The sequence below is a fragment of the Egretta garzetta genome, unplaced genomic scaffold, assembly GCF_000687185.1.
Source record: "Egretta garzetta isolate BGI_Z169 unplaced genomic scaffold, ASM68718v1 scaffold40, whole genome shotgun sequence".
In the NCBI taxonomy this organism is placed as follows: Eukaryota; Metazoa; Chordata; class Aves; order Pelecaniformes; family Ardeidae; genus Egretta; species Egretta garzetta.
The window spans coordinates 2,118,688-2,137,721 of record NW_009258484.1 but is presented as its reverse complement, the minus strand read 5'-3'; the positions used below and the strand labels follow the sequence as shown (position 1 = coordinate 2,137,721).

The window sequence follows — 19,034 nt, the reverse complement described above, 5'->3', positions numbered from 1 at the left end:
ATTAGCATCTCCTGACTGGCTGATGCAAACTGCTCTACTACTTTTGCCAATAAATTTATTTAAGTTCTGATACCTTTTTCTCATCTTGAACATATCTGAATGCAAGAAGGTGGTGCTTTTTGGAATCTCAGGTTTAGTATCTCAGCTGCAGAACTTTGGAAGTGTCTGCCTCGGAGAACTTTAGTTTTATGAAAAGAAAGGATATCAGTCAGCTGACAGAAGTCAATGAAAACAAAAACCAATCATATGATTTGCTCTCTACCTCTGTATGGATAAGGCACTGTTTTGCTGAAGAAAAGGCCTTATAGTCAGATTAATGGGAGACCGTGCTGCAGATAGTCATGTCCAGGAAAATGCAATCTCACAGGCACAGATAGCAACACCCAGGGAGACAAAATAGCTAAGTCTGCTGTGCTAGCTTCCATCTATTTTGATCAGGTTTCTTACTATTCATGTTGAAGACTCATGTTGAGGAAGAGTGATGTCATCACTATTATTGCTCTCTCTATTCATTGGATTAAAGTTAACATGGATATGCTAATTATGTACTAGTTCTGTACTATAAGCAGAACTTCATGTGTTGTAAACATTAACAGCTACTTTGACTTTTCATGAACATACGTTAGTACAGATAGATCACATTAGTGATTATATGCCCGAAGGACCTATTTCTACAGCTACTAAATCTCTCTGCTGAAGTACTGAGACATGATAGCTTGTTGTTTGACTGATTCCCTGTATACTAATTTTCAGGAGTGAAACATTCTCAGCAATCCTTATGAACATACATTTGAAGTTTCACATAGTTTAAGCCACCAAAGCAGTAAAGAAATGTTTCCTAATCTATTCTTCTAGACTTACTGGTAGAAGATTAGGATTTACCTTGTAGGAAAAATGAAAGTGAGATGTTCACTGCAGGTCAAATCCAATTAGTTAACATCTTTGGAATGAATTTCCAGAAAGATGCAGGTGATATTTTCAGGGGCAAAAAGAGGGGATTAGTTTTTTGAAAGCTGTCATCTGGAGACACAGATAAGGTATTTTATATCACAGACTGTAAGAAGGTGAAGAATTCAAAGAAAAATGTCAGGTATAGTAATTATCTGGGTTAGATGCTTGACTTTATAATGATCTTTTAAGCTGAAAGACTGTTAATTATCAATTTCAGCTTCAATGCACCCAATTACCAAAAGGAATTTTAGTTGTTTCAGAAAACGTTAAGGCAGGGGAAAAAGCAGGCCCCCAGTCCTAAACACATTATGTAGTTTAACATTTGTATAGAAAAATGTAGATACTATTTCATTAGAAAAACATAGCAATCACAATCATGTATTATGAAATAATCTGGGGCAAAAGATTGTCAGAACAAACTCCTTACCAGTTCTGCTAAAATTCCATATTCCAGAATCCATGAGTTAGATAAAATCTTTACTAAGCGGCACATATGTCAACCACCTAACCTGTTGGACCTATGTAGAGCCTTCTGCTGAAATACCTGTGCGGGCATGTGCTCAGAGGGTGACCTCACCTCTGTCTGTGGGAAATACAGAACCAGCTCTGGTTTAGAGAGGAGAAGGGAGAAAATTTGTGTCTTGGATAAGACACTTGGAAGTGGCTGCTCCAGCTCAGTAGTTGAAAATTTGGCTATGAGAGCATGGTGAGCTTCCTTTTATAACTGTAAAATAGTTTTTCCAATCAATGCATTTATTAAGTTACCACTTTTATTCTACAGTAAGTATCAAAAAGGAGTTTCTGGTTCAGCTTGCACTTGTCACAATGTCTTGACACTTCTCACAATTGCTGTGAGACAGATGAAAATTTACCAGATTTTAAAGACAATCTTTTCCATGGAGTAGCTTTCAAAAGTAGCTTGCAAAACTCCTTCTGGTTAGCATGTGTGTCCAGGAGGTGGGAGACCAAGTCCTTAGCCTCCAGAAACTTGGGGAATTCAAATCTGTATTCCCATATTCACAAACATATGCTGACTATCAGGCTATAAGTTAATGTGGGAGGGGCTCCCTGTGAACCTCCAACTTCGGTGGAAAGCAAATTTCTTTTCTGTACTCCTGTTTATCGATCTTATATGACATGGTGATTGGATAAAAATAGAGATAAATCAAGAAATCAGGAACCAAAACTGCATACCTTCAACAGCAGTGTGTAGGGCAAATTGTCTCCCTACTTGTACTTTCTCTGTTCCAACAAAAATTGGATTCATGGCTATGCAATGGCTCCAACAGCGCTGATAGAAAATGCCCTTTTCCAGCCTAGACTAGAGGCTGGTGCCTGGGGATGCTCCTGGAAAGTGGAAGATGTGGCATGAATTCCTTTAGGATGAAGGGGAGCTGAATGCAGGTTTTGGGGGGGGGGTTATGTACATTTGAGCCTCTTTTATTTCTGTATCCATGCTTAGACAAATACCACCTTTGGGAAAAACACTGAGCTGCATGAATCTTGGTCATCTTGCCAGGGTCAGATACCTACTTTCTAAGCCAAAATTGCCCATCTGAAATAGGTAATCTGAATCTGCACCTTATTAAGTCAATGACCACATTATATAAATCTGCTGCAGTTGAGAGAACAGAGAAAGGAATCTGTTTTCTCTTAGGAAGACACAGCACATGCAAAGGACATAGTTTGCTTATTTTAATTCTTTGAAGTGATCTGGCAAATGTAAATCTTTGCAGTTCTAAGAGATTGAATAGAAAAAATTATTGTGATGGAGTTTGACAATTTGGGTTTTGAATTTTTTTTCTCTTATGATATATAGGGATTTGTTTTAGCTGAACACTAATTTGTATACAAATTTCTTCTCACATAGCAACTGTATCAGTCACCACAAAAAGGAGCAAAGAGAGTGCACGATATGCCCTGGAGTTCAACATGTATCGTTATAGTTGTTTTATTTTTATATATTGTGATTGCTTTATTGAATGTCTCTTTCAAACAAGTGACTTTGAAAATGAGAATTATCTCCGAGTCTTTGAACAGATACCAAAGTGGATGATAGAATTGCAGAAAAGTGAGGGACAGATGCTTTCATCTGAAACAGACGCAAATTCAGAAACTAATTTGGAAGTGATAAAAATTAATTTGCACACTTTAATTGGAATCAGACTCCTGCATGAAAGAAAGGAATTGTAGGCAGCTTGTGCTAAAAGCTGATTGAATTTTTTGTCAGGTAAGTATGTTGGACTTGGCCGCTTATCCTCTTGAGCCTCTCTGTGCAATATATTACATTCACCCTCTGACTGGTGTTCTTTAAAAGGATCAATGCTATTCCTGTTTTGTCCCTAGAGCCTGAAATTTCATTGATCTGGGGACTTGACATTTCTCATTACCTATTGTAGCTTCCAAGAGGATGGTCACAAGAGGTGTGAGAGTTAACCCTGCTTTTTCTAATGGGAACTGTGCTGACCATTGAAAAATATTGTGTCTATCAGCCCTAAACTGGGTTTGTTTAGCGTTGTAACATAATCCTCAGAGGTCCTAACAGTTCACCCCATCCCAGTGAGTGTATTCTGTATCTACCTGAAAGGAAGGGTAAAAGCTACCATAAAGGATCTTTGTCAAATTAACCTGCACTTTTTTTTAGGTCTGTCACAAAGTATACTTCTATTTGTTCCTTTTACACATTTATGGAACAATTTAAAATTGTGAACATTGCAGGGTTTGTGAGTTTGTATCTTGAAAGAGTAGTTACCCTGAACTCATAATACTCACTTATTCTTTTATACCCCTCCGCATTTTAAGACCCTATAATATGCCCTAGTTTAACCTTGAAAGGGCAGCCATTTAAGAATAGCCACCAGTGTGTTCTGTACAGAGTGGACTGGATGGCTGTCGGAAGGTCCTGTTCAAGCACGTTGGCACACATGCCATCTGCTTTGCATGTTTAAGGTATTACAGTGCTTATACATTTGTACAATGTAGGTATTAATTTTTAAAATAAAGTATCTTGGTACTTGTTGTGGTTTAACTCTGGCCAGCAACTAAGCACCACGCAGCCGCTCGCTCACTGCCCCCACAGTGGGATGGAGGAGAGAATCAGAAGAGTAAAAGTGAGACAACTCACGGGTTGAGACAAAAGACAGTTTAATAGGTAAAGCAAAAGCCGCGCATGCAAGCAAAGCAAAGCAAGAGATTCATTCACGGCTTCCCATGGGCAGGCAGGTGCTCAGCCATCTCCGGGAAAGCAGGGCTCCATCATGCGTAACAGTGACTTGGGAAGACAAATGTCATCACTCCGAACATCCCCCCCTTCCTTCTTCTTCCCCCAGTTTCTATACTGAGCATGACATCATATGGTGTGGGATAGCCCTTTGGCCAGTTGGGGTCAGCTGTCTTGGCTGTGCCCCCTCCCAGCTTCTTGTGCACCTGGCAGAGCAGGGGAAGCTGAGAAGTCCTTGACGAGTCTTAGCAACAAGTAAAACATCAGGGTGCTATCAACATTATTCTCATACTAAATCCAAAACACAGCACTATGCCAGCTATTAGGAAGAAAATGATCCCAGCTGAAACCAGGACATCACTATTCTGCCAGAGTAGAAGATCTTTGAAAACCACTGTGTCATTTTTACTGCCGCCATCTCTACCCTGGTAGCCAAAGACATCTCTCTCTTAAGACTGCTATGTGGAGGGAAATGAGCCAATAACACACCTGAACTAATGCAGTTGAATCTAGCATTTTATCAGTAGATGTCTGTGCCCATGTTTTGCTGCATACCCGATGGGAGCTGCACAGCACAGGGCAGTTCAGTGACTTGCCAAAGTTCTCAAAGTAATTTAGTGGAAGAAATAGGAAAAGAAGCTGCAAATCCTTACTCTCCCCTGTTTTTCCTTTTTCTGGATAGTTGCAAGATAACTAAAAGTCCACTCACCTTGGTGAGTTGTTTGTAGATAAATACAATGCTGCTCACATTCCTCAACAAATAAATCAGTTCTACCAGAGGTGAGAATATTTTGAATATATGAATATTTTTCTGTCAGTAATCTTTCTTTTAAATCATTGCTCCCACATGTTGTGGACATCATTATTGGCTATTTCCTATTTTGAAATATTCCTATTTATTGGTTGTAGCCTTACCTTTTCATCAAACTCCAGGATGTTTTTTTCTGACAATAAAAATTCAAGAAGGCTATTACATTTTCACTTCCATGAAAGCAATAGTATTTTCTAAGATTTTTTTTTCTTAAGAGTATCCCCTCAAAAGTGCTAATAGTAAATAGTAAACTAAATTGTTTTCAACAAATAATGCAGCTATAGCTTTGTACTTGCTTCTGCCAAAGTCAGAAATTAAATGAAAGCTAGAATTTGCCTGTGCTCTCATGCTCCTTCATACAGAAGACTCCTAGATGTGTCCCCATAGCAATCTGTACATGATTCCTAGAAAAGGACAATATGAGAGAAATAGAAAAACCGTCTCTTCTCTTTCTTTTCTTCATCTTTTTTTTCCTTACCATAAGAGAGCACCATTTGTTCCACAAAAACCTCACAGTAGTATTAAGCATTATATTTTTCAGAGAGAAAGGGCAGATGTATTTTATTTTAGGCTTTGTTGAAAAACTTACTTGTTTGGAAATACAAGACAGATTTTTTTTTTTTCTCTCTGCCCTCTAGTAATTCGGTTCAAAGGTGCTCCTTTGGGGAAATTACAGGGAGTTTACAGTGATGGTATCTCAGTTCATAGGTAGGATATTTTCACCTGCAATTCCCTCAGAGCTGCAGCCTTTGACCTCTGGCTGCATCTATCAGTGGTGATGTGACAGTGACAGAATATTTTGCTAGATTTTAAATGATTCCTGGAGTTCACAACTTCTGTCCTTAGCAATAAAATGTAATATGACTGAGGTTCTCTTCCCCATGCCACAGCTTTTCCTGTAGAAAGTATCACTGAATAATTTTTTCTTTGAGCCCTAAGGGGAAAAATCCCATTTTCAATTACTGTCAGACTGTTACTCCTAATAATGATATTCTGTTATTAATTTGTATTTACTGAAAAACAGGACTCAAAGATCTATGTTTCAGGGCAGTTTTTTCTTATAAGCTTTTTCCTTTATAAATCAAGAAGTCAATTAAATATGCTCATTTTTCATATTCTGACATTTTACAGTTTCATGATAATAAACAGTGTTTTCCTAGGAAACACTGAGAAAAATGTCCTTTTGAAAATCGCATTATTTTTTTCCCTTAAAAATTTTCTAACCATCTAATAATTTAAGTCATTGACCCTTGCAGTCTGATGACACTACTGTATACACCTCTGTAACCAGAGCTTAAGCCAAGATGTCCCTTGAGTATAATTCCTCTTTTTTCCAGGAGGACCTACAGAATTTAAAAAAAAAAAAAAAAAAAAAAAAAAAAAAAGTGGAAAGTTCTGAATTTAGTTTAACTGCATTTTTTTTCCACTTTTCTGTTATGCACTTGGAGAAAAGAAAACCTGAAAAGGAGGTGGGGCTCTCAACAGCAACATTGATGGGGAAATTATAAAAATTGAAATCTCCAAATATAGCTAATCCTTGATGAGATACAGAAAGCATCTTTCTCTGTTTCTTCCAACATCCATCCTTCCCGAGCACTAAAGCCCAGTTTTCAGTTCACACCTTCAGCTTTCAGACCAGAAAGATTCTTTTCGTGCAGGCTAGATTAAAGATTGGGAAATTAGGATTTATTGGGGTAGCTGTTTTCATTACAGACAGGAAAGTGTTAATGTGTCTGTACAGTGCAATGGTAAGACCAGGTAGATCGACCCACCCTGTACTATTGGGTCCAAAACTAAGGTCTGTAAATCCGTGGTTGGTAGTTCTCAGCTGGTTCAAAAAGATAGTAAAATACATGGTATTATTGTTAAAATTTTGGTGACAGGAGACATTAGGGTTTGGCAAGAAATACTATAGATTCACCCTGAAATTTCAAGAACTATTTTTATATAGAGTTCTGGCTACTCAAATTTTAAGAAAGAACTTGGAGCTAGACAGGCACAGGCAGTTACTAGGATGAGTGTAAAAATGGCAAGGAGTTTATAAGGGTTTGGTTTGTTTAACAGAGTCAAAAGGAAAGGCTGAGAGGGCTCATTTCTTCTCTGAGTGCGTGACTGGGAAAACACAATAGAGCAGACCTGAAGCTAAAGGACAGTGCTGACACAAGAACAAAGAGATACAAGGTAGACAGGAATAAATTGAGACTGAAAATCAAAATACTTCTCTCCTTTAGAGTAGGAAAGGTCTGGAATATCCTTCCAAGTCACATGCCCAGATAGCCATTTCACTAATTTATTAACAGGTTGATATGAAGTGAGTGTCTGCAATAAAACAGACCACATTCATTGACCCACAAAAGTCTATCCAAGCCTCTATTCCTAAAGCATATCTTCCACAAACCCATGCAATATTGCTTTGCTACTCCAGTAGTTCCCGTGTTATTTTGTTTTAGGGTTTAACTGTTTTTCCAGTTAGGAAACTGCATTTTATTGCAGGGTTGAAATGTGTGCAGCCATTCACCCATTGGACCTCGCTGTGCCATTAGCTGCAAGATAAATTTCTGGTCTGTTGGACATCTTTTATGCCTGTGATTCCCAGCTATGGTGGTCAAGTCACTGCTTTGCTGCCTGTGGGGTGAAGGGAGAAAACGCTTTAAACACTGTGCAGCCTTCTGTCTTATTCTCTATATCAGTTAGGTGACCCTCCTTGAAGCTCATTTCTGTAAATGTGGGTACAAGACTTGAATCTTTCTGGTCTATGGTGTCAAGATAGTTCTCGACTCCTCTTTGCTATTCTAGGCTATTGCATTCAAAGTTAATGTTGAGGGAGTTTTCCTTTCCGGCTCCATAAATCCTTCTCTTGTCTCACTGCCGTCTGGAACAGAATCTCCTCTCCAGTGAGCAGAGCTTGTGCTTGTCCAGGAGCATCAACCTTCCTGGCTGCATTCAAAATAAATAAAATAAATAAAGCACATTTTCCTATCTTTGCTACATTTAACTAGGCAATGCAAAGAATTTTATAATAATGACTTTCTCTCTTTTTTATACAGTTGGTCATGAATCTTTGCATCAGTTTTATGTACAACCATATCTTACCATCAAAGATTTTATATTAGCCTGTAGATAACATTATTGGTTAGTATTCAGTCACAAATCTATTCCCAGCTCCCAACTGGACACCCTAATTTCCAGTATCCTACTATGTAGCTCACAGTAGATACCTTTCTATGGATAAAAAATTAAGATCTGTCATTGAACCAGCTTCTGTGCCATTCATGTTGTCCACAGTTAGTTCCATATAAAACAGGTTTAAATCAAAACATTGTATTACTAAGACAAATATCTTAAAAACATACATGAAGGCCATGTTAGCATAGCCATCTTTATCAGCTATACCTGTCATCCTGTCAAAAACCAGGTCAGAAGCTTGCTTGACAAGACTCCCATTCCACTGCATTATGGTAACTGGCATTAATGAGATTTTTCCTGCAATTCATTGTTGACAGCACTGTGGATTAACCATTTTGTTATTTTGCATGGGGTTAGTGTTACAGTAATTCATCTGTAGTTCCCTAGGTCATTTCTTTTGTCCTTTTTAAGTAGTTGAACTACACTTGCAGAGCTCCAGTCCTTTGGAATTTCCCAATTTTCTGTATTTCATTTGTACACAGTAAATATAACCAGATGAAATCTGTGTTTTCTAGCAAGTTGCTAATTTTTGGTTACTGATTAACTTTCTTTGCCTGGCAAAGCAATATCAAATACTGAGCAATTCCTTACTGCATATAGGAGTTTCACAGTTAAGATGTCAGCATCTGTTATTATTAGAAACAACAGAAATGTTGCTATTTGTCATAAATACACTACATAAATGCCCACTTGTTTGAACCCAAAATAAAACACATTTCACTCCTGAATATAAAAAATAAGTATTTAGGGAGTAATCTATCCTACTCTTTAATAAATTAAATGTGATAACAATGGCATAGGTATCCATAGTGATATATATAAAATGATGCATAGCCATAACCATTTTTAGGTGTAATTTTAATCTATAAGCATTCAATGTGTCTCTGAATCAATGTCTATGCAACAGTCGTATCTTCCTAGTACAGTGTTGTTCTTCCTCTCTTCTTTTCCTACTCCCAGTTTCATGAACCAAATTATGATCATGAATATAGGAACATCCTCAACTCATACAGGCTGCCCAGGAGGGTTGTGGAGTCTCCTTCTCTGGAGATGTTAAAAACCCACCTGGACAATGTCCTGTGCAACCTGCTCTGGGTGACCCTGCTTTAGCAGGAGAGTTGGACTGGATGATCTCTGGAGGTCTCTTCCCACCCCTGCCATTCTGTGATTCTGTGATTCTGTGCTACTCTTTAGGTCCTTAGCAAAGTCCAGTCTAGAGACATATATGTTCAATAGCATATTGTTCATAATATATTGAACATATAGTTCAATAATGTAAAGACATTACAAAAGTCCAGTCTAGAGACATATATGTTCAATAGCAGATCTTTACATTACAGCTGCTTTTAATACCACCACACTTTGCATTCTTTATCTGAAATACACATTTTCAGTATTTTTAGGTCATAAACCAGTGATGTAGTGTTATCATTTCTGTCTTGTAAACAATGTGTGGTCCATAATTCTAAATCAAAGAAATTTATTTTTAATTTTAGTTATTGTATGAATTAATACATTGGGAAGCTGTGCTTATGAAACGTTATGATATCTGAATGTATTTTGCTCAGAAACCTAAGTATGAGGTATTTAAGCATACTGCACCTCTATGAGGCTTACTTATTTAAGGCAAACTACAGCAAAGTTCTTTTGTTGATAAAACAGGTCTAGTTTGGCATTCCTCTGTTGTTCCCTTTTTTTGTTTTTCTTCTTGTGCTTTTCTTTTCTTTTTTTTTTTTTTAACAGGTGATTATCCAGCTCCTCGGGCTGTTCTAACTGGTCACGACCATGAAGTTGTCTGCGTGTCGGTCTGTGCAGAGCTGGGACTCGTTATCAGTGGTGCTAAAGGTCAGAAATGTTTTTATGATTTAGGTCTTAACATTTTTAGAGCCTTTTTTAGTGGTACTTCTCAGTCTTCCCTCAAGCCACATACACTTTAAGTCCCCTCTACTAAGATGTGTTGTAATTCTGGAGGAATCTGCAGCAGCTTACTCTGAACGTTATGACTTACTATCTGGAATTAGGACGTTTAGACACAAATTAAGTTGATCGTTCCTTGCAACTGTCAGCCTGTGCCACTATTCCCTCCAGATCTGGAAGAGTAGTTGATAAAAATTTATACTGTAATTCATAATGGCATCTCCTGATTTTGAAGAAACCTTCTGATAGAGACCTGTATTTAGGGGAGGGCCAGCTCCAAGCTCTCCACCCTGATTTTAATTTAATGGCAGTTTGTAGGACTGACCTCGGTCTCCTCAGCAAGGGAAGCAGGATCAATTTGTTTGTGTTTGGATCTGTGGACAGCATTTAATCCAGTAGTTTTGGTTTTTGGATTTTTTTGTAGTGGATTCCAAATAACAATGAGTTTGCAGGTTTGTTGTTACCTCTCTTCTATTAAAATTTTTGAGCCATCTGTTCATACTTTCTCCCTATAATTTAACTATGGAATCCAGAGTATACAACAACTGCTAATACAAATTTTCAAAATAGCTTTCCAAACCTACAGCAGTCTCCTGTATAACTGGTAATCAAAGTAAATAAAGCACCCACCTCAGTGAGTGTTTGCTTCATCTTTCCTTATTCTGTTTGTCCTTCCTTTGTTCCATTTCACTTATTCTGCCCATCTTCTCCTTTTCCCCTTAATTCCATGGCCACTTTTCTTCCCCCAGTGCCTTCTTCCGTTCAGCTTCTTTTCTTAATTTGGCAAACTGCATGTGCTTTTCTCTTTTCCTTTGCTATTTGCCTCCCCCTTCTCTTACTTTTTTTTGTGTTGCATTATCTCTTCTCCCTTATTTCCTTTCTTTCCATTGCCCTTGTCCTTCCTTAAGATTCTTCTTCCTTATCTCTCTTCCTATCTGATTTCCGCTCCACTGCTATCTCCATATCCAGCTACTTGTTTTCTCTGTCTGCAGTGATGCCTCTTTTATTCATCCCATGGATATCCTTGTGCTCCTTTTTAAAAAGTTGGCTGCTTCTGAGGGTACGAAGGAGGTGATGCTTGTTCTGGCCACTTCTGCTCACAGCTGAGCTCTGGGGTTACCGTCTTTTATACTGCCTTGAAGCTCAACATTTATTTTCAAAGCTGAGTGTGAAACTTTGGAGCAAAAGCACTTTTAACAGGAAATCCTTATGGGTCATTAGCTCACGTAATGACATACTACATAACAGTCATAGGTGAAGTCAAGACATTTATGAAAAAAATGTACAGTGACACTGATCCTAAAGTTTTTTTCTTGCAGCACTGCTGTTTCTTATCTTTCAAGGCAGCTATATACACTCTTACTGCTGTAATAGTGTACCTTTTCCAAATATCTTTTTGCAAATTTCCTCTTATTAAAATAGCTGGACTCTGTACTCAGTTATCTTCTGCTTCATGAAGTATGTGATGTTTTGGTAACGTATATATTTTTAGAGGTAAAGGCTGCTGGAGGACGAAAAATTTTTACATCAGATCCAGAATGTATTTTTAATTGATCCAGAGAAATGAAGGCCCAGTTTGCCCCCAAGTTACTCTTCTCCTGTTCTTCCTCTTCAAACTCTATTCTGTATATAAATGGAGAGAAAAAAACCCTTTTTTATTGCTGTTTTCCAGCAGGTGCCTGTTCTAAAGCTTCTTCTTCAGTTACTGTCCCTCCCAGTCCCTTCCCAGTTTCTCAGATTGCATTCCACGGCAGTGCTGTGTTGCTCTGCCTTCCTGCCTGTGCTCCCTTGGGAGAACCTGCTGAGGCAGGGAGACAGCACATGTAAGACTCCTCTGAGAAAAATCCAGTGTGTTGGGTTGATGTTTGCATATTCTTACCCAACACACCCAAAAAAGAGTGGTCAGTCTTTACCGTAGCAACCTAAATCGGAAGATTTTCTTTGTGCCTTTTCATGTCCACCACCAATCAGCTGAGCTAAGGTAGTGGCAGTTTGTCAGTACGCTTCAATGTGGAGGTATTACACTTTTCTTTTGAAAAATCTAACATGATAATTATTCTAAAGCTGGAGGCATCACTTCTTATAACATTCTGGCACTTCAGTATTTCCAAAGCTGAAACTCAACTATTTGAGAAAATCAATTAATTCCATCGCAGCTGTACCCCATGGACCCAGTCAGGTTTGGGATCTCTCTGCAGAAGGCTTTATGCAAACACAGATAAAAACCCATACCAGAGGCCTCACGGGCAAATGCGCTGATGCTGTGATTCTTTCTACCTGGGCAAACCCAGCTGCTGTGTGATTTTCAGAGAAGTTAGAAGGGCTTAATGTGAGGTGGCTGAGTCTGCCAGTATGAATTTATTTTCGGGGTCATGAGCCAGTTGTATAAGGAAGAGATTACTGTGCTGTCCAGGAGTATCCTGTGATTCATAAAAGAAAACATTTAGTATTTCCCATGACTCATTGCATTTATCATAGAAGAGACTCTTTTTCTTAGTAGGAATACAGATCTCGCTTTCAAAAGAGCTTTTCTCACAGCTCTTGAAATGGAAATAACCTAGTGTTGCATCTTAAAATGTACATTGTAAATTTCACAGCTGTTTTCTTCTTTCATAACCAGTATTAAAAAGACATTAAAAATCTCACATTAAAATCTTTCTGGAGTAAATGCAGTTATAGTGTAGTCTCCTAAAAGCTCTTATCGTCCAGATACCGTAGCAACTCTGTCGGCTGTCAGATGACACTCGTTGTTAAAACAATTCAGGTCTGAAATCTATGCCCATGACACGTTCATTGGGGGAGAGGACCTACAGAAACTGCCATTGTCTATAGGAGAAATATGCAGTGATGCGATTATATGCCCTCTGGGAGCTGCTCCTACTAGTCACTGATAGGGCCCCATCTGTTTAATGGGAATGGGCAGGCTAAAAAGAGTTCATGTTGTTGGAGGAAATCAGTAAGACTGAGGCTTCTGAATGCTTGGAAAGAGGAAAAAATATTTTAGAAGGCAGATCAATGAAACCTCCTACCACTTTAAGTAAATAATGAACTGCTGGTTTTAGGCATGTTGTACCTATTTTCTTAATATGCTAGCTCTTGCATGTCTATTTCTGTTGCATATTTTAAACTCTTTAAGCAAACATTGCATCTTCTTATACCTTCGCAGAACTAATGTTATCTAAAGGTGTGTTATGCATTGCCTCTGTGCACAGTGTATATAGTTTGTATTAGCAGCAAATATATGATATATTATGTTTTCATATACAGAAGGTCCTTGTCTGGTACACACAATTACTGGAGATTTGCTGAGAGCCCTGGAAGGAACAGAAAACTGCTTGTATCCTCGCTTAATTTCAGTATCTAGTGAAGGTCACTGCATCATCTACTATGAACGAGGACGTTTTTTTTTGGTTCAGCAATTTCAGCATTAATGGCAAACTCTTAGCTCAGATGGAGATCAATGATTCAACCAGGGTAAATCTAAATGCAAGCAAACATTCGTTGTGTCTCACCTTTATTTATTAAAATAGATTGAATTTATTTGCAGTGTGGTTTAAAGTAAATGACATAGGTAAAATTGCTGCCTCCTGGTTAAGTCACATGCAAACACAAATCCTCCCGTCTGCATCTCCAAATGCAAAAGTGCACTCGAGCTTTTCCAGAATAAATAAGAAGAAATTGTTTATGATCCCACATGATTCCTGGAATTTTTGTTTGGAATTAAATTTTGGTGGGAAATACGTCTTTAAAACAAAATGCTCTGAAAAGAATCCATTCTTCCTTTATTAGCCAAGACACGAATTCGTGCCTTCAGGGCCCTGCTCTGCCACTAGCACTTGAAGCAGCATTAGGAATGCAGATTGCCGCTCTGCTTTAGGTGGTAGTGATGTCAGCGAGTACTGTAGGACAAATATCAAAATGTTATGTGCTGAACTCAAGTCTTGGCAGATTCAGTTAAAGAGCTGTTTGGTTATGTAACATTTTTAAAACTACACAATTGTTTTATTTAAAATTTGGAGAACCAAAATTTGTTGTTTTATTTTTTCATTGGAGAGAAAGAGAAGTGGTAGCCTTTTTCTTCAAATTTAAAGTGGGCAGAGCAACAGAAATGCTTATAAATTGATTAAATTTTTGTAATACTGACCCATTTCCGTAAAAGCTAACTGTGTGCTTGGGTTTTGTCTTTTCCTCCTGAAGGCCATCCTCCTGAGCAGCGATGGGCAGAACCTGGTGACAGGGGGAGACAACGGTGTAGTGGAAGTATGGCAGGCCTGTGACTTCAAGCAGCTCTATATTTACCCTGGCTGTGATGCTGGCATAAGAGCTATGGATCTGTCTCATGACCAGAGGTGAATTTGGCATTAATATTTATATGTAAATGTTAAAATTACACAAAGTATACATCTCCATTAACTTTACGGTAGGAATTTATGGTGTGTACTCGTTAACAGGATATGGTACAAAACCATTACCCCCGGTGTTATTTTTTTGATTTATCTGACTCAGCATTTTTTCTGATCCTTGAGTCTCACAGCACACGCACTTAACATTAAGGTGAGGACTTACATCATTGAAGTCAGTAACCCAAAGACTTGGCTAGCAAAATATGAGTAAAATTACATTAACTTAAGAACATAGGAACAGTCAGACTGGATCATAGTGCAGTAGTGCCTATTAACTAATGCCTTAAAACAAATTACGAAAGTACCTTTCTGATTTTCAGCTATGCAGATCTTGAGAACTTCTTGGAGTTGCATATAGACTATAATATGTAACATTGTCAGTGGATCTATCCACCAGGAGTGAGTGTGGTCCTTTCCTTTGACCTTCTTGAGCAATGGAGATGCAGTGTACAAGCCTAGATTTTTGTCAGTCACTGCCGTGGCTCTAAAAAGCACACTGTAAATGTAAAAGATATATGAACCTGGTCCCTCAGTCTGCTATTGTACTGTGATTATAATGTAAGCCATGTGTTGCATTTATGCAGGCTTATGAGTGGATTTGCTCTTTACATTGTGCATCAGTCTTGTATTTCATATTAATATACAAACTCATGAGATGCAAAGAATTCATAGGATACGAGAAAAATCATACAGCATACATTTCAGGTTATTTTTCTTCCACTTTTCAGCATTCCTATGCTATGTACACATTTTATATAGCAACAAACACCTATAAACAAAATACATATCTAATTTACTCAGGTATGAGTAGGTGACTTGAAACGAGTCTTTCGTCTCAAACCAGCCTAATTGAAACAAACCTCCTGGAAGAGGCCCATTTGCTTCAGGAGCTTTGCCATTTTATGCATACAGTGCTATGCTCTGTTCGAAGAGATTTATTTACGCTGCAAAAAATTTCAGGTAGCCTATTTTCCCTATCCCTGATTGTAATACCAGGCTGGAAAGCCCCAGCTCTGCAAAGTGCTTTAAGTACCTTCTTAGCTTTAGTCACGTAATTAAGCAGAGAATGGCTTTTGTATGGTTTGACAGAAGTGGTGATAGATATCTATTCCAATTTTAAAACTCAGCTACCAGAACTAGAGGATATGTGATAACTGGAAAATCACCTGAACTGTTGCCACCAGAACAACGTAAATATGGGGGTACATTTCAACGGGAAGCTTTTTAGGAGTACCAAGGTGTGATCAGCTTAGGAGTAAGGGATCAGTTCTGTTGTCTTCACAGAGGCATCTCATTTTGTCTGGAATATCCAGCTGATCCCAGCTGCAGCCCCAAGTGCAGAGCGCTCCACAGGTCCTGTGTCCCAGCTGCCAGCCAGCGTAGAGGTGTCAGCCATCCTGGGGCACCTCCAGTGGCATGAGGTGCCTGAAATTAGGCAGCTGGGTTCTAAAACACCTGAATTAAGGTGTTTTGGCATAGGTGTCTTCATGTGAGCTACAGGAATAAGCTCCCATAATAACCATTGCAATTTACTTGCTACAGCCTGTGGAGTCCAGAGGAAAATTAAACTCACCCTGAAGTACATGCCCAGTGATCTGCAGAGACTTGATCTCGGGCTGCACTGAGGGTGCTAGTTAGGGCCTAATTTGGTTGCCTACCCATATCTAGTTAGTACTGTTTGAGATACCTTGGAGGTCTGAGGTATGTACCCGGGGTGGCCCATGTGACAAAGGACCTAGTGAAGACCCACACCCTTCTGAAGAGGCAGCTGGAGGGAAGGGAAGATATGCAAGGGTATGCAGGAACATCCCAAATGGCATGATTGTGTGAAGGCGACTGAAGGGATCTCTAGATCTCCCTGGACCGTAATGGGAACATGGCAGTGCCACTCATATGTTGACACCTAAATGTCGCGTCTCCATTGCAAACTGAATCCCAGCCACGAGCTTAATCTTCAGACAGTGCTGCAAAAAGTGCCTCGTTCTTTTAGCTTTTTTACTGTTTATGGTAAACCACTGCTTGAGAAGGTAAAAGAGGGTTAACAGGACCATCTTTTCTATCTTTTTCAGAACTCTGATTACTGGCATGGCATCTGGCAGCATCGTAGCTTTTAATATAGATTTTAACCGGTGGCATTATGAACATCAGAACAGATACTGAAGCGGAACAAAGAACTGAAAGCCCAGGTAAAGCTGAGAGCACAAGTGCTGCAATGAAAGGTGTAGTCTCTGGTGGAAAACCACGTCTGCATTGACCTCCGTTGTACATTCCATTACACCCAGCAATAGCTGTACATTGTAGTCAGCAACCATTTTACTTTGTGTGTTTTTTCACAACTGAACACCAGCTGCTGAAAAGCAAGCTTGTATCATGTAAATTATATGAATTAGGAGATGTTTTGGTAATTATTTCATATATCTTTGTTTATTGAGAAAAGGTAGTAGGATGCGCCACAAGAGACTTTTGAAAATTCTGGGGAACCTTGTGTCCAGTTGTTTCAATGTTTAGGCTTTGAACCTAACATGCATCCCATCTCCAGCCTCTTTTCAAGCTGAGATAAAAAAAAAATACGTTTGATACTTTGTACATCAGATGCACATCTTAACTTTAAAGGGATACTTTTGTAAAAGTAAAACCTTGTATAAAGAACAAAACTGTTTCTTAATTTTATTGTGGAGTTACAACTTGCATGTACTTTAAACCTGATGTCTTGAAGGAACAGGTGCATTCACACAAATCAGACTGGAGATCTGTCTAAGGGTATGGCTTGTGTTAAAGGGTTGAATTTGGGCGCAAACAGTAATTTTGACATTTCCACCAACACATGTTTTTCACTTTTTGAATCTAAACTTTACCCCTCTTAAGTGGAGTTCTGCTCATGAAGCATTTGGATAAAAAGCCATCATTTGCCATATTTATACTTTATACAACAGAAATTAAATTCCTCCCTTTTAAATTCAAAGACTAGACAGAGAAGGAGCAAAGAGGGAAGTTCAGTTTAATGCTTTGTAATGCTTAATCACTCCCAATACAGACAAAGTGCTATACTTCTGGATTATTAACATTTGGCATACAAATCATGGGCAAGAGAGCCCCCAGCGATTTCTTTCCCTTATTTTTTGTCTGAGCAGCTTGGTTTATTTGACAGCCTTAGCTTCATTGTAAAGGTGACTGAGGTTATTCTTTTCGGTTCTTCTGAAAATCTCACCTGAAGCCACTCAGACTAAGGCACTTCATATTTTACAATGCTGTAATGATAACTATCGGAATAATTTTCTGCACATTGTACTGATCAAATTACACACCCAGGGGTATATACACTTTAATTCATGTTTCTTCTTTGTATATTTGGTGACTGTATTGTCATAGATGTACATATTGTGTCGGTAGGGCTATGAGGCATGTAACAGGAATGTAATTTTCTCAGAATTTACACTCACTTGCAGTCATTTATTTAAAAAGATGATGGATTCTTTGTATTGGCACTTTGCACCAGAAACATATCATTATTTATTGATGTGATTACTTATTTGTTATCCACCTTGTATTAGTAAGTTTAGCACTGAATTTCCTTCTTCATTGTTGTTTGTATTTATAAGATTCGGAAATCATGGGGATCAACGTAATGATTAAGTTATTCATCACCCGTCTGTAAGCAATATCTTGAGTTTGTAGCTTAGAATTGGGAGACTATTGAACATCTGGAAGACAAGTTCATTTCATCTTGAGATCATGGTGAAATATTTTGGATATATAAATTCCTTAAGCTATTGTAACCATGTTTTATTGCAAAGATGTAAAATATGCCAGATGTGTGTGAGTTGGAAATCAAAAAGAAAAATAAAATATGCAAAGAATTCAGTGATTGTTTTTCATTTCAATGAACGTTATGTCAAAACATTCATATTATCATTAGGAACAAGCAATTATTTTAAGAAATCCACACTTATATGCTATGTATATGCCAAAAATTATGCACACCTGGGCGGTTGTATTTCCTGGGGTCTCGAGAAATAAAACAGAGGTTATGGAGCATGTTTTGCAACTCTTTTGATTGTCACTACATGAAGAGAAGCTACTAAGGATACTTTGATCAGCAGAAGTGAAAAATCAAAGCCTTTAAGGGATATTTAGGATCCTTATGAACAGGCAATAATCTTGTATAAGAGACCCCACAGAAAGCAAAGATCTGATGAGAACCATTTTGGTTATCCCTCAGTGTCTGACAAAATTAAATTAATTTAATCTTATTTTGGGCATTGAATGTTAGATACCTACACTTCCTGCATAGCAGAACAAAACAGGTGGGATAAATTGCTTTTTGGAAATGCTGAGGTCCCTACAAAGATTATAGCAAGTGGAGATAGATAGTTATCTAAATGCCAGATGTCTAATTTAAGGTAGCAATGCTAAGCAAAGTACTTTCCTCATAATTAGAAAACTCCCAATTGACTAAAAAGCAGAATAACAGCCAACACTTCCATTTGTTGCCCCACTCATTGCCTTTCCATTTAGAAGGATTGTTCTTTAAACAATTGTCAAAATG

The 19,034-nt window shown here is 38.3% G+C and overlaps 1 protein-coding gene across 1 annotated transcript in view; it reads left to right on the top strand.

Annotated features, from left to right (window-relative positions):
* NBEA (neurobeachin) overlaps positions 1-16,648 on the top strand; it is a 513,899-nt gene extending 497,251 nt beyond the window's left edge. The window contains 5 exon segments of the mRNA XM_035900172.1: positions 9,912-10,013; positions 13,353-13,495; positions 13,497-13,559; positions 14,283-14,434; positions 16,558-16,648. Of these exon segments, the coding sequence (XP_035756065.1) occupies positions 9,912-10,013; positions 13,353-13,495; positions 13,497-13,559; positions 14,283-14,434; positions 16,558-16,648 (551 nt within the window).
* The last annotated feature ends 2,386 nt before the right edge of the window (positions 16,649-19,034 follow it).